Genomic DNA, 15,166 nt, shown 5'->3' with positions numbered 1-15,166 from the left:
CGCCGAGCTGGTCGCTCTGAACCACTCTAATGGCGCGTTTTCCGTTATCTCACACGCGGCGTGGCACCATCGCAGGGATCCCCGGGCTGGACGAGTCGTACCTCCCGCGGTGGATAGGCCTCGGCTTCGGCGCCCTCGTCCTCCTCAACCACCTCCTCTCGCCGTCCCCAACCCCCGCGCAGCTCGTCTGTTACCTCTGCACCTTCACCCTGATAATGCCCAGCCATAACTCACATGCCTGATTAACCGGTTACGCGAAATCGCAGAGGTCGGAGGCTCTGGGGCTGTGCCTGGCCGCGTTCTCAGCGGCGCTGCCGTACCTCGGGCGTTTCCTAGAGGTGGGATGCTTCAATGAGTCGTCCTGAATGGTACATTGGGATCGCACGGTGAATGCTGGGAAATGAGCATGACTTGGGAATTTTGATTGTTGTAGGGTGCTGGTGCTTCCAGCCGTGTGCCGCTGCCAGAAGGGAGCAGGCAGGTGTTTGTGATTCCTGATGATCTCTCGACGTCGCAGAAAGAGGATATGGCCTGGGCCACATATGTTCTGCTGCAGAACACGAACACCACATCAGTGGTATGTTCTTTTAGGTGTTTCTCAGCCATATAGACTTAACCAGTATTGAATTCTCGGTGGGAGCTGACCGAAATGTCATGTCTTAAGCTGTTCATTTTTTTTCCGGGTACTTATGCTTCAGATTCAAGCTGTTGTAGTATTTGATAAACTTAAATATTTGGAATTGTTATCTTTGTGGCTTTGATAGTCTAGTGCCTTATGTTTTTGTCAACCTTAAGCCATGTTATCCTAGCTTGCCGCAAATAGTAACTGCAGAGGAAAAAAAATCAAGTTACTGTAGACATCACTAGGACTGTTGCAGTGTAGTGTTTGGTTGAGTTTGCTTCTTTCTGGTGTATATTTACTTATTTAGTACCCCCTCTGTTCGGAAATAGATGATGTCTTAGACACTGGCATGGTATCCAACATGTATCTTTTGACTGTTTCCCTTTGTATGCATAATATGTTAATGGAGTTTTATACTATGAAATTGATCTCAACGAGAAATCTATTGGCATTATGTTCACATTACCAATCTAAATGTTTTTTTATTTACTACTCCCTCCGTTCCTTAATGTAAGTCTTTTTAGAGATTCCACTACAAACTACATACATATTTTAGAGTGTAGATTCACTCATTTTGCTCCGTATGTAGTCCATAGTGGATTCTCTAAAAAGACTTATATTTAGGAATGGAGGGAGTAGAAATTAAATCCAGACAGGATCAATTGCACGCACTCTAAGAAGTCATGTACTTTTTTGTTAAGGTTGCTTCTTTTGTTGGTGTATTTTTTATCGCTTATTTTATTTGTGTATGAATAGTGGATAATTTAAGGTACTGTCTAGCAGTTAAATACATGGATTGTGGAGTAATTCCATCATTTGCATGAGTAGCAATGTTTGGTTGTTATGAAATTGTCTATTGTGTGATAATGTCTAGCATGATTTGCTCCTGGTTAGATGCCTCACCTTGGTTTTTTGCTTTGTGCCAGCTCATAGCAATTGGCAATGTGTTGTGCATACGAGGATACTGGGATCCTCCTGCAGATATCTCTAAATATGCAATGATTGATTGGTTCAAGAGTCAGATGGAACAAGCTGGACTCGACAATCTGAGCAGTGCTTTGTACTTTCCTAATTTTTCTGGTAAGTGTATCGTTCTCTCCTGCCTACGAGAGCATATTTCTGCTAAGTTTGTGCAAAGGGTTTTGGTCCAGCTACCCAATCGATATTATTTTTCTTGCCCTTATTGATTGCAGAAGTCAATCTAGGTGACATTTTGCTTGTAACAAGCATCAACATGTGTATTTTTAGAGTTATTATAGTTCATATTAAGCACCGTGCCTTCTTGCCATCAATCAGTAATTGTAGTGAAATTCTTGGCAGCTCTATAACGATTGGTTTGAATGCTTTTGTATATGTGAGGTTATTTGTATTATGGCATCTTAGGAATACGACTACCGGATGTCTAGTTGACCAGTAAAATTGTGTTTTTGTTTTCCTTTGTGATTTTAGATGCTTATAAAATATCTGTCTTGCTGTTTTTCTCCTTATTTCATATTTTTCGATTGTATGTGTCTTATATAGACCAACCGTGCTGGTTTCATCAGACACACAGCTTGGGAATATTCTACCACAAGGAATTCTTTCTGTGTTGGCACAACCAATTGTGAGCAACCCTGATCCAGCTAACGGTGAATCAAAAGCTGAAGGTGTCGTCCTGTTGGCCTCCAATGCAAATTATGCATACAGTGAGAAAGATATGGTTTGGATAAGAACAGTTGCAAATAAATTTCGACTTGTGTAAATCATCAACACCCAAGGTATTCCAGTTTATCTTTTTGAGATATATAAACGTCTAGTTTCTCGTAGGAAGCTAATGGTTTTGTACAAGCCAGTGAGTAAACTTTCCAGTACCGGACATTTGCCCAATGCTATTGCTGAAATATTTATTTAAGAGCTTGTATAGGCTAATGTGCAATTAGTGAACTACCCTCAAAGTTTGACAGAAATGCTGTGGTCTGGGCGGCAGCATAGAACTACTAAATTGGATTCGTAATGCCGGGGTGTGAACAATAGAATGATGCATGCAAACTGCTTTTGTAGCAACTCATTGCGAACTCAGACAAGGACACAAGGTAGGTGCGATCTAAGAGGATTATGACTTATTGGGAGATCAGTAGGCAGAAATGATTTTCATTGTGAGCAGCACTGTTTGGAAACCAAATTGTCCTACAAAAATAGTTCAATGGGCAAGCTAAATGTTTAACTATAGTATGTCCTGGTATCTGTACTTTGATATGTTTATTTGATTTGCCTTAAACCAGAAAATACTGTTCCGGGATTTCTATCTTGGCTGCATGTTTTTCCCCACGTAAATAATCTGCTGGGTTTCACTATTATATTGATAACGGAACCGTAGTTCATGTATGTTGATGGCAGGCCAACATCAACATTTAAAGTAAAAAGCCCCAACTGACCAAATAACCTGGCTGCAGTGCACTATGTGCCTTGTCAAGTTTCCTCTGAGGGATAACAGAGTTTAACAGAACACATACAACCTGTAGTGACAAATGTGTGTTGTTACAACCAAAAACGGCCATATGATCCAGTAGAATCGTTCAGCCTCTTCAGAATAATCTCCGCTTCCATTGCCACCAGTAACCATTATTACCTTGCACAGCAGTAGGGCTTGAAAAAAATGATTGTGACAGTCTTGGGTTGTAAAATCAGCAAAATATTTTCATTTCCTTCTTGTAAACCTGCACAATATTTTGAAAAAAACATGCATGGCGGATGATTGAGAGATCTGATGAACTTGTTAGCAAAGCAGGCCCTGGCTCTTAACCAGATAGCCAAGCACATAGTAGCTAGACCCTCAATTTGAATGTCATATCCCACATGTGAGTAGCCTTTACTGCAATCTAATAGTGATATAAGAATTTCTTTACTGCAATCTAATAGTGATATAAGAATTTGAATGGCAGCCACTTAGCCGTATATCTTCCAAGAGCTTTTCACTTCAGTCCAAAATGTAGTCACATGAGAGGATGACAGATATTGCAGTAAAATACAATCTTGTATGTACCAAGAACTTTTGAGGGCGGTTGAGTAATTTGATGGATACCTAGGTATCAATTTAAGTAAGAAAAATTGGCATCCAGATTCAACCTGAAGAGGACTGAACCTGGGTGTTGGGGTATTAATTCTCACACCTCACACCGATAGAGCTAGGCTCAGTCCTTCAGCTAGTGAGTAAATGCCATTTCCATATTGAATTTGCTATCTCAAGCTAGTATCCTTTTTTTCTTTTGCACACACAGTTAACACTAAAAGGGGTTTATTTGTCACTTGTTTGGAGCCATACATGTAGGTCGTAAGTCACTGCATCTTGTTGGTAGGTAACAGGTATATTTCACTTTCATAGCTTGTTAGCTGGCACAACTCATCCAACACTTGATTTTTGTACCGTTTCATTGATAACCACAACAACTGTCTTCTCTTGCTTTTTGATGTGGTGAGTGCACAAGAATCTCCTGGATTTAACTCGCATTATTGGAAAAAGACGTAGATGCAGTATCCCCTCACTAGAGAGCTATATCTTGTCTGTACTGCTGGTAGATGTGTGTATCAGTCCTTGAAGTGATCCACTGAACAATAAAAATTAATGCTAGCATCGTGTTTCATGTAACAGAACATACATATATTTTCAGCCTGCTAAACCCACAACTCGTCTGAGAACCAATACATGCACAATGAACCCATATGCTCAAGTATCTGCTGTCTTGGCATTTTCAGACATCAAGTGAGTAGTTTTGGGCTTTGGGAAACATATTTCATTAATATATATTTTTATACATATTGCTAGCTCTTAGAGTCATTTGCTATACATTGGATTTTCTATTTCTGACTCCTGTGCCAGGTTTCCAGTCTCCAGGCCAACAATGTAGTCTGTACCTTTATGTTCTTAGCATTTCCAAATATATTTTTAGCAAGCATGCCCTTTGTTCAGTTAGCTGGAACTTGAATTAGCAGTGCATCAGGAGTCATGCCAGACTCTCAGTGAAGAGAATCATGTTGGTGCAAAGAAAATTACCGCAACACTGGGTTGATTACTCATTTATATTTTCATAAAACGTAGCAGGATCCAAATAGGGAGGGGCTCGTATGTTAGTATGAACTGTTAAGATAGAACCCCAACGAAACAAAATATTTCTGTATTGTATTACTCCATGGTGGACCTTGGAGAAACACAAAGTCCTAACAAAGTACATTATCCTCATCAAGGACATACGATAATGTTGTGACAAGTGTTTGAACAAGTGGTGATGACAGTGGTGATTTTCCAATTAAAATAGGACTGCACCAAGGGTCAGCTTTGAGCCCGTATCTTTCTGATTTGTTGATGGATGAAGTCACAATGTATATACAGGGAGATATCCCATGGTGTATGCTCTTTGCAGATAATGTGGTGCTAGTCAACGATAGTCTGACGGGGGTTAATAGAAAGTTAGAGCCGTGGTTGCGGACTTTAGAATTGAAAGATTTTAGGCTTAGTAGAACTAAAACTGAGTACATGAGGTGCGGTTTTAGTACCACTAGGCACGAGGAGCAATAGGTTAGCCTTGATGGGTAGGTGGTACCTCAGAAGGACACCTTATGATATTTGGGGTTGAAGCTGCAGAAGGTTAGTGATCGATGAAGATGTGAGCCATCGAACCAAAGCCGGATGGATGAAGTGGTGCCAAACTTCTGGCGTCCTCTATGACAAGAGAGTGCCACAAAAGCTAAAATGTAGGTTCTATAGGACGGAGATTCAACTTCCGATGTTGTATGGCGGAGATTGTTGGCCAACTAAAAGGCGACATTTCCAACGGTTAGGTGTAGCAGAGATGCACATGCTGTGATGGTTTGGGCATATACAACGCAGGCCTTCAGAAGTGCTGGTGTCTAGCGGAAGATTAAAGCGTGTCAAGAGAGGTATGGGTAGACCAAACTTGACATGGGAGGAATCCGTGTAAAGAGAGACCTGAAGGACTGGAATATCACCAAAAGAATTAGCCATGGACAGGGATTATCCACGTGCCAAAACCGTGACTAGGTTTCGAGATCTTATGGGTTCCAACTCTAGCCTATCCCAAACTTGTTTGGGACTGAAAGGCTTTGTTGTTGTTGTTGTGACAAATCTCATATCTTGTTTGCCCTGGATGGCATGTGATGAGATGTCCAGTCTATGCAAAGTATGTAGTCCGTGTCTCTTAGTAGTGCTTGATTGGGTACACGTGATATGTCTTGACGGGTGCTGCTGATGTCTTCTCTTAATTGTTTGGCTGCCTCAAGGGGATAAATCATAGAACTATTAACTACAGCTGCATCTTACTGCTGAAGTAGAGGTTTGTGTAGAAATATTATGACGGTTACCAACATATTATTCCTAGTCGATAGTGTTGGCATGTGCAACTGCTGAGTAGGAAATCTTCAATTCTTAACCATTAAGAAAAGTGATCATGCTCCCAACTTCTTAAATGTTATGCGTAATAAATCAACCCCGTAATGCAAAAGTAAGGGTGAAAAGGAGAATGCAATGATGATAAGATTACCATGTTTGCCTTTTTTATCAACAATCCTGATATGCTGTCATACTTTGGTGGTGCAAACCAATCTACTTAAATGTTATGATGCATCTTCTGTAAATACTACTCCCTCCGTCCCATAATATAAGAACGTTTTTGACACTAGTATAGTGTTAAAAACGTTCTTATATTTTGGGACAGAGGGAGTATTTTTTTATTGTGGTATGATATAGTCTGGTTATTGTGCATTCTTACTGACATTTTACTTTTAAGGTTGATAATTGTGGATTCTTACATGGTCATGCTCGAGTTTCTTTTATTTTTGCAGTTGGACAAGAACGGATGTTACGATTCGCTTAGTGGATGGGATGTCTCAAGTGTGTGGTAACCAACAGCCATATGAAGTCTCTGCTTGGAATGTGTACTTTGCAACAGCTGGAGGCAGAGGCGGAACACGCAAGCGGCGCCATGGAGCGACGAACTATTAGTTGATGGACCTCTGCAATGCCATTACATGTTTAACTAGCCCACCAACCACCCCCATCTTTTCCAGCTGAAGCTGTGGTCTGAGCTAGAGCGTTGGGTGGTTCCTATCAGCCGTCCTCAACGCCTCATCATCATCCTGTGATCTTGATCTGCCTTGGCTTCTTGTGGTTTGAAATCACTTGGCCTGGAACATTATCAGTTGGGCATCCTTCCAAAGCCTTCTCCCAGGAGCCCTCTGCTGGGCTCTCTCACAAGCTTGAGTGTGCACCTACTACCTACGCCGTCTCATGCGGTGTTGTTTAATGCATGCCGTCTGATATGGTTGAAGCATCAAGCTGTATTCTGTACTGTATGGTACCATGTTCGCCGTGTGGCTACTGTCACGCTGGAGATCGATCGGTTAAATGGTCCACTCGTCTTTTGTGTGAACTGGCAGCAAAGGGGCAGTGGTGGTTCTGGGGAGGATATGCATTGCTTCGTTGCTGGGAAATTTCTGGTCGAATGGGTGTACAAATTTTCAACGATTCTAAAACAGTGTACCGCGGCCAAGGGTAGTACGAACTTAAGAGTCGTAAAAGGGAACATTTGAACAGGATTTGCACGGTTCGGTGCGTTCTCATCGGGTATTTACTCTTTCCCTAGTTTGATTCTGCAAAAGGAGAAGGAGGCGAGCTGAAAATGCTCATGTGACTAGGGAACGGTGATTGGTAAGCTCACCACAAGTCATAAATACAGGCTTGCAACGCCAGCCGATGGGCACGCACCACAAATAAATGGTGGCGCACGGCAACCGGACACGGATAGGTAGATGGACGGGCGGATCCCTCCAAACAAGACAGTGACATAGCATGGCGTTCGTATGCAAAGTACTCTATTCCCAACCCGTGAAGTACCTGTACGTGTACGTGGTATACTGGATGAGACACTGACACCTAATCCTGCCTTGTGTTGTGCGATTGGAAAATTCTGTTGGTTAAAATTAGCTTTGCGATGAGCTGAAAGCCACTTTTATCTGAAAGGAGGCGCGCACATGTAACGCGACGGGTTCTGTTCCAAACAGCGACGCAAGATGAAACCATCACATACACTGATCGTACAATTAAAAGGTGATTTAGAACTTAATCGCTTAGTTTTACTGATAAAGGGTGATCTTACCATGTGTTTATGTTGAATCCAAAAATACCCTCAACCACAAGATGTCAAGCTTATTCAAACGGCATCGTCAGATCGTGTAAGACTAGATCGCCAAGCACTCGTGGGTAGAACAGTCGAAACGGCAGCGACCTCCATTCAATTCAAAAACCCTCCCACTCCCTCCAGCTGCAGCGGATGTCAGCCAAAAGCCGTAAAAGGACGACGAGCGAGTGGCAGCAGCAGCCACTCACCGATTCAAAACCAGCAGCGCTCAAACGGTCGGATCCCCGCGGCTGCAGGTCCCCGACCCCCACCATCCATCCCACTCCCACGTGCCCCCCTCCTCTCCCCGATCCGACGGCCCGCCTCGCCCCAATTCAAAACACCTCCTCGTCCTCCACTCCCCACACACACCACTGCTAGCAGCCAAGCAGAGCAGCGCCCGCCCGGAGAGAAATAAATTCGGAAGGCCGTCTCCCCAACGACTCGCTCGAAACTGCGCGGCGCGACGCCAGAGGGACCTGTCGGACGCGGCTCGCTCGCTACAAGCCTACAAGGCCAGCGCGGATGCTGGCGATCATTCCCCAATCCTCTCTGGTTGCTCCTGCCCTGCTCTTCTCACCTCTCACTCCCACGCGCGCACTCCTACTCACTGAGGAATTGGATGCTGGCGATCCATTGACCCTTATGATGGGCAACTGATTGATTGATGATTGGCATATCCATCGTAGCAGCAGCGGCGGCGGCGGTACTAGCTCTCGTGGGTTTCTTCGCGCTGGCGGTCGGCGTCGGGAGGAGGGACGGAGCAGCGGCGAGCGGGGGCGCGTCCAGCGGAAGCGAGTGGACCGGAGGGCGAGGTAACTAGCTCGCTTGCTTGCTTCATCTCGCCTTGATTTTTTTTCTGCACGTGGTCTCTGGGCTGGATACGCGTCCCGTTGCCTTTCGCCTTTGCTTCCTCGCGGCCGACTTTTCCCGTGCTCCCTTGGCAGGCTTGGAAGCCAAGCTAAGCATCACCGGGGCTTTTCTCCCTGTGTCCGTCCACCTTGTAGATTTCAGAAGCTTCCTCCAAGTGTTTGCGAATTGGGGCGCATGATCCTAAGTTTGAGAAAGATACGAGGGAGATTTGGGAGCGACTTATTTTCGAAAATTTACAGCGTTTCCCCCTTCTTTTTAACTTTTTTTCTAAAGCACACTTTAATAGAGGGATTTCTAAGTTTGCGAGATACTCCGTTTTTATTTTCGAAAATTTACAGAACTTTCTATCTAGGGGCATCTCTACGATTTTAGCAAAAGTACAGGGCCAGACCACAATAATAAATCCCGTCCTCATCCGTGCCGGCGCCTAGCCGCCGCCGACGCTGTCCACGCCGGCGCTCGCACGTCGCTGGCACACAATACGACAGTTGTATTCACCGCGCTGCCCGCTCCCGATGACGCGTGCGGCTTTGCCTCGCCTCTCTCTGAAAGCAAAGCGAAAGGCTGCCCCGGGCCCACACCCCAAGCACCCCGTGCGTTCGGATCCGGGAGCCCGAGGTCGTGTGCTCTGGGCTCGGTCGGCCTCGTTTGGGTTCCCCGCGGACGCTGCCGATCCGGCTCATGATGCGGTGCCCCGCCACCCGCGCGCTCGCTCGCTGACACGCCGGCCCCAGCGTGGCCGTACGGCACGCACCGCTTGGGAAAGTTGTGGCCAAGGAGAAAAAGACATCGTGTTACGCAGATCGCGTGCGCGGTGCGTCCCTCCATGTGCCGATGACAGGTGGACCCACTTTCTTTTTTAACTGGAGTGGTTAGCTAGTGTTAATCTCGGGTCAGGTTAAATAAAGTCTGCAGGATCTCTTTCCGTGCATGCGTGTCTACTCTAGAAGCTCGTGATAAAATTTGTACTCCCTCCGTTCCTAAATACTTGTCTTTCTAGAGATTTCAACAAGTGACTACATACAAAGTAAAATGAGTGAATCTACATTCTAAAATGTCTACATACATCCGTATATTGTAGTTCATTTGAATGTCTAGAAAGACAAATATTTAGAAACGGAGGGAGTAGTACGTAAAAGAATTGTGGTGAGATTTTTTTTTTTTTGCCTTTTTCTTTTTCACATGGCATGCAGCTTTTTGAAGGGCTTATCGGCTCGTCTACGATACGTCGCCCCACGCAATTATTTCCCCATGATTCTTTTGTGTTACGAAAGCGCCAGATCTTTGGATTAGAATACAAGAAAGTATTCCTGCTCTACTCTAGTGTGAAAATTATGAGTACCGAAATCATACTCCTTTTGTCCTAAGCACTCCAATAGATTGCGAATTTTCCTGAGACGCCACCCGCCGCCGCACTCGGCTTAAGTTCTAGTACGTATCCCGTTCCGTTCTGCTCGCACCACTTGGCCATCTCTCCCGTTGCTGAATTTATTTATTTGTTTGTTCTCATTCACTCGTCACCTACCTAGCCCTCATTCCGCGGGTCAAAACTCAGAATGCCTCCAGCCTGAATTTATTCTGTTACCGAACAGTGCAAAGCAAGTGAGAAAGCCTGGGAATTTTGATAGGGCCATCGTACCAGCTCATGATCTTGCGTGTCGCCGCCCGCAGCTCATGATCCGCCCGATTTCGCATTTCGTCCACCCAAAGCAATGCAAAGGCCGGGGGAGAACATGCTAGATTGCTAGATGAGGTTAGCAGTAGCTTTCCACGACGGATTTTGATTCGTTTAAAATACCGGAGGATTCCTTCCTGTGTCCCCTTCTAGCTTCTTCTTCGTTGTTTTCTTTTCGAGGATTTGTCCGCTTCTTCCTTTACTGACTGAGGTGGGAGCGTTGCTAATCTAGTGGATGCCTGCAGATCACAAGGCGCGGTGTTGTAACTGGTGCGACCAGGAAATGAGCTTGCACAGCTGTCCGGCCGCGGCCGGGGACGCGCCGACCGGGACGGCGGAGGACCTGCTCGAGCGGGCGCGGGGCCTGGTGCCGGCGGCGCTGGACGCGGCGCGCGCGGCGACGGGGTTTGGCGCGCGGTGGAAGGCCATCGCGGCGAGGCTCGAGAGGGTGCCGCCGTGCCTGTCCGACCTGTCCAGCCACCCCTGCTTCTCCAAGAACGCGCTCTGCCGGGAGCTGTTGCAGTCCGTTGCTGCCACCCTCGCCGAGGCCGCCGAGCTCGGCGTGCTCTGCCGCGAGCCGCCCAAGGCTGGCAAGCTGCAGATGCAGAGCGACCTGGACGCTCTCGCCGGGAAGCTGGACCTCAACCTCCGGGACTGCGCGCTGCTTGTCAAGACCGGCGTGCTGTCAGATGTGACGGTTCCGTCTCCTCCGGCTGAGGCGGCGGCGGCAGAAGCCTCGCAGACGGACGTGCGGGAGCTACTCGCTAGGCTGCAAATCGGGCACGCCGAGGCGAAGCACCGGGCTGTGGAGGGGCTCCTTGATGCGCTGCGCGAGGACGAGAAGAGTGTGCTGTCGGCGCTCGGCCGTGGCAACGTGGCCGCGCTGGTGCAGTTGCTGACGGCGACGGCGCCCAAGATCAGGGAGAAGGCAGCCACCGTGCTCTGCTTGCTTGCCGAGTCCGGAAGCTGCGAGGGCTTACTGGTGTCGGAGGGCGCGCTGCCGCCGCTCATCCGGCTGGCAGAGTCCGGCAGCCTTGTTGGCCGGGAGAAGGCCGTCATCACGCTGCAGCGTCTGTCCATGTCACCCGAGATTGCCCGCGCCATCGTCGGGCACAGCGGCGTCCGTCCACTCATCGAAATCTGCCAGACAGGGGACTCCATCTCGCAATCCGCGGCGGCGGGCGCGCTCAAGAACCTCTCCGCGGTGCCGGAGGTCCGGCAAGCGCTGGCCGAGGAAGGCATCGCGCGCGTCATGATCAGCCTGCTCGACCGCGGCGTCGTGCTGGGTTCCAAGGAGTACGCGGCGGAGTGCCTGCAGAACTTCACGTCGAGCAACGACAACCTGCGGCGCGCCGTGGTGTCCGAGGGCGCGCTGCCCAGCCTGCTCGCTTACCTCGACGGTCCGCTGCCGCAGGAGTCCGCCGTGGGCGCACTCCGCAACCTCGTGTCCGCCGTCTCGCCGGACAACCTCGTGTCGCTCGGCGTGCTCCCGCGGCTCGCGCACGTGCTCCGCGACGGCTCCGTGGGCGCGCAGCAGGCAGCCGCGGCGGCCATCTGCAAGATCTCCAGCTCCCCGGAGATGAAGCGGCTGGTGGGCGACCACGGGTGCATGCCGCTGCTGGTGCGGCTGCTGGAGGCCAAGTCGAACGGCGCGCGGGAGGTGGCGGCGCAGGCGACGGCGACGCTGATGAGCTGCCCGGCGAACGCGAGGGACGTGAAGAAGGACGAGAAGAGCGTGCCGAACCTGGTGCAGCTGCTGGACCCGAGCCCGGGGAACACGGCCAAGAAGTACGCCATCTCCTGCCTCCTGGCGCTGTCGGCGAGCAAGCGGTGCAAGAAGCTGATGATCGCGCAGGGCGCCATTGGGTACCTGAAGAAGCTCTCCGAGATGGACGTGGCCGGCGCCAAGAAGCTGCTCGAGAAGCTGGAGCGTGGCAAGCTGCGCACCCTATTCACTAGGAAGTAAAGCAAGGAGAAGCGTTCCGTTTTGCCGTGAACCTGTAAAAAGAGCCGCCGTCCTGTGTTCATAGTCTCTATGAAGGCAGTGCAGACTGCAGAGAGTAGTACTGTTGCCGATCTGAACCTTTTAACATACCGCGTTGTAGTACCGCTGGTTAATGTGTATGTCACCTATGTCAGGCAGTTGATGCACAATGCATTTGTTCTTTAACTTAGGCTGAAGAATGCCAATAAAAGAATGTTCAGTGAAGAACATTTGCCGATTTGTATTGTGTGCTGAGTTTTGATTTTAAGGCCAATTCTAACCTCTCCTTGGCTCTGCATATTAACAAAGACCTGGGGCAGCAATCTCATTTCATCGCACGGAAATACTAGAATCTCATAGTTCCTTGATGAAATAATTGTAGTATGAAAAGCATTATTAGTGCCAATTCCGATCTCTGCATGGCTCTGCATATTGACAGAACTCTTGGGCAGCAATCTCATTTCATCGAACGGAAACACTAGAATCTCTCCTTGATGAAATAATTGTTGCATGTCATTGTAGTCTGAAAATCATGTTGAGTATTTGAACATGATAGGGACAAATCACACGCGTGCGAAGGGTACATGGTGTTTATCAGTGGGTAATTGGTCCCTTTCGCTCTCTGATACTTACTGGTGAACAGGGGCTGCATCATACCATCGCACATCACAGACATGTTGATTAGCAAACCGAATTCTTCTGTTTCGCCATATGATTTCTGCATGAAGTCTTCAGATGCAGATGATGGTTGATTAATCTGGAAGGTGAAAGGTCAGTCTCGGGCAATCATTGTCTTGACTGAGTCTCGTGCAAACTAAGAAGTGGTGGGACTGTGCGAAAAGTGGCTGCAGCTACCGGGCTCCAGGGCTCCTGGTATTTGAAATTTTTGAAAAACACATTTTCGTTGCTTAAAAAAATCTTATATCAAATACGTGAATACATACACCCGTAAGGCCTGGTAAAAAGCTGAAAACAAAATACTTTGTATTTTGGGAAATACAAAAAAGAGAAATTTCTGACAGAAAATGGCACACCTTTTCTCCTATATAGTGTCAGAAATTTGTTTTTTTTCTATAGCCCAAAACAAAACGAGATTTCTACCAAAACTTGCCACGGGTATTCGGAATGTTTATATGTATCCCCGTGAAAAATTCCACATTTTTTTGAAACTTCAAAAATACAAATTTCAAAATGTTTAAATATAGGGAGCAGTGGAGCTCGGGTGCTGCAATCCCTCTCTCTGGGAATGTGATGATGTGTCGGACAGGAATCTGTTTTCAATCTCTCACGTGCAAACACTTCACTTCACTTCACTGAGCCCGTTGGTGGATCAATGGTTCAAAGCAAACAAATTTGTTTGATGATTAAAGGATGGCAAAGAAAATGTATGTCTATCACATAAAAGTATGAAGTATATTGGGTGGTCAAAATACAAAGTGCAAAAGCTATTCCCTTATATAAAATTTTCTTCGGTTTATCATACCTATATCGATATCTATACACCATAAGAGAGCATTTCCTGCTTCAAAAAAAGGAAAAGAAAAAGAAAAACACTCCTATTCAACATGCTTTGCGTCAAGTAGTTGCTGAAACACACATCATCATAGCCACTAGCCAGTGTTAATGGGTTGGCCCATTTAAAGGTAGCTACGTGCTGAGGAATCCAAGTTTTGGAACCTCCGGAAAGTTCCTGACTGGGAACTGTGTTTTTACCCTTTTTCCGGGTTCTTTTTTGTTTTTTCAAATTTCACACATTTTACTTTTTTTATATAAAATCTCATAAAATGTTCAAATTTTTTTAAAAAAATCATGTATTTAAAAAAGATCATAAATTTGAAGAAAATGTTAGTATTTCACAAAAAAGTTTGTAAATTTTAAAATTTGATCATGTTTTCAAAAACTTTGTAAAACTGAAAAAATATTCGCGTTTTAATTTTTTCAGAATTTTCCAAAACTGTTCACAATATTCATTTTATTTTCGTGTTTTCAAAAAATGTTTAGAATTAAAATAATTGTTCATGCTTTTCAGAAGTGTTCGCGCTTTTATAAAATGTTCACTGCATGTAGGGCGTTATTCTCTTGCAGAGATGCATTTGAAGCGGAGCTGGGCACATGTCTGGAAGGCTTATCACTCGCAATCCAGCAAACTGAAACACAGATAGTCGTCAAGATGGACTCGAGCATGGTTGTGTCCATGATTTTATGCGAAGAGATGGGCCGTTCAGTGTATGCTTCGTTGGTTAATGAGATCAGATTCTTAATGCACCTTAGGAAAAACATAGTTTAGCGATGTTTGCTACAGTAGAAGGCCAGACTATGATTTGACTAGGGTCAGGCCCTTTGGAAACTTTGGATATTGTCCATGATGATTGGAAAGACCTTGTGATTGAGTAATATAAATTTCGTTCTCTCGCAAAAAGAAGAAGCTGTTCTCAATTATCTTTTCTAAAAAATGTTCGATGCAGTGCCTTGGTCTGGTTTGCTAGAGTAATCAGTTCGATCCACTATAGTACTTTGTCTGGTTTTCTGCTTCGCTGCATACGATAGTGGGCACAGTGCCTGTATGTTGCCCTGCCAATACGCCGCAAAGATCGGCAGATGGGTGTGGCGACTATATCTAGCTTATAGTGAGTCCTACGATGCCCTCGGCCAAAAGTTTTTTCAGGTGCGTGTAATGGGACAACCCATTTCTTCTCCTTGATCACTCGCTCAGGATCACAGAGAGATAGCTCGTTCATTTTTTTCTTAGAATAACTCTCTTCTGTGGGTTGTACTAATTTGGTCTGGTTTTTTATATTCTTTTCTCTTGTTTTCTTTTTTTCGGTTTTCTCGTTTCATCACGA

The 15,166-nt window shown here is 46.3% G+C and overlaps 2 protein-coding genes across 6 annotated transcripts in view; both read left to right on the top strand.

The window, feature by feature from the left end:
- LOC119336074 (protein COFACTOR ASSEMBLY OF COMPLEX C SUBUNIT B CCB2, chloroplastic-like) overlaps positions 1–7,231 on the top strand; it is a 7,903-nt gene extending 672 nt beyond the window's left edge. Inside the window, exons 2-7 of one of the 2 annotated variants that reach the window (XM_037608110.1) lie at positions 76–185; positions 267–338; positions 434–577; positions 1,549–1,702; positions 2,167–2,379; positions 6,458–7,231. In XM_037608110.1, coding sequence (XP_037464007.1) covers positions 76–185; positions 267–338; positions 434–577; positions 1,549–1,702; positions 2,167–2,363 — 677 coding nt within the window. In that variant the 3' untranslated portion in view covers positions 2,364–2,379; positions 6,458–7,231. Of the gene's footprint in view, positions 1–75; positions 186–266; positions 339–433; positions 578–1,548; positions 1,703–2,143; positions 2,380–6,457 lie in introns of those variants that run through there. The other variant, XM_037608115.1, reaches the window with a different exon arrangement.
- Positions 7,232–8,088: 857 nt separating this feature from the next.
- On the top strand, positions 8,089–12,563 carry LOC119336045 (vacuolar protein 8-like). 4 transcript variants are annotated; one of them, XM_037608094.1, is made up of 3 exons: positions 8,092–8,346; positions 8,484–8,606; positions 10,585–12,563. In XM_037608094.1, exon 3 carries the CDS (start codon positions 10,623–10,625, stop codon positions 12,303–12,305), a length of 1,683 nt encoding a protein of 560 aa, XP_037463991.1. In that variant the 5' UTR covers positions 8,092–8,346; positions 8,484–8,606; positions 10,585–10,622; the 3' UTR covers positions 12,306–12,563. The 4 variants fall into 4 exon arrangements, with proteins under 4 accessions (XP_037463985.1, XP_037463991.1, XP_037463996.1 ...); XM_037608099.1 differs by having other exon boundaries at positions 8,481–8,606; XM_037608088.1 differs by having other exon boundaries at positions 8,089–8,606.
- The last annotated feature ends 2,603 nt before the right edge of the window (positions 12,564–15,166 follow it).

This window comes from Triticum dicoccoides, chromosome 1B (assembly GCF_002162155.2).
Source record: "Triticum dicoccoides isolate Atlit2015 ecotype Zavitan chromosome 1B, WEW_v2.0, whole genome shotgun sequence".
Classification (NCBI taxonomy): Eukaryota; Viridiplantae; Streptophyta; class Magnoliopsida; order Poales; family Poaceae; genus Triticum; species Triticum dicoccoides.
Note: the sequence above shows the minus strand (reverse complement) of the source record. Positions and strands in the feature narration are given on the sequence as shown.

What these genes read in the sequence shown, in the direction of transcription:
- LOC119336045 (XM_037608088.1), top strand. Translation starts at nt 8,459, where the DNA reads ATGATTGGCATATCCATCGTAGCAGCAGCGGCGGCGGCGGTACTAGCT. An exon ending in CGAGTGGACCGGAGGGCGAG is followed by an intron (nt 8,607 to 10,584) that starts GTAACTAGCTCG and finishes GGATGCCTGCAG; the next exon opens with ATCACAAGGCGCGGTGTTGT.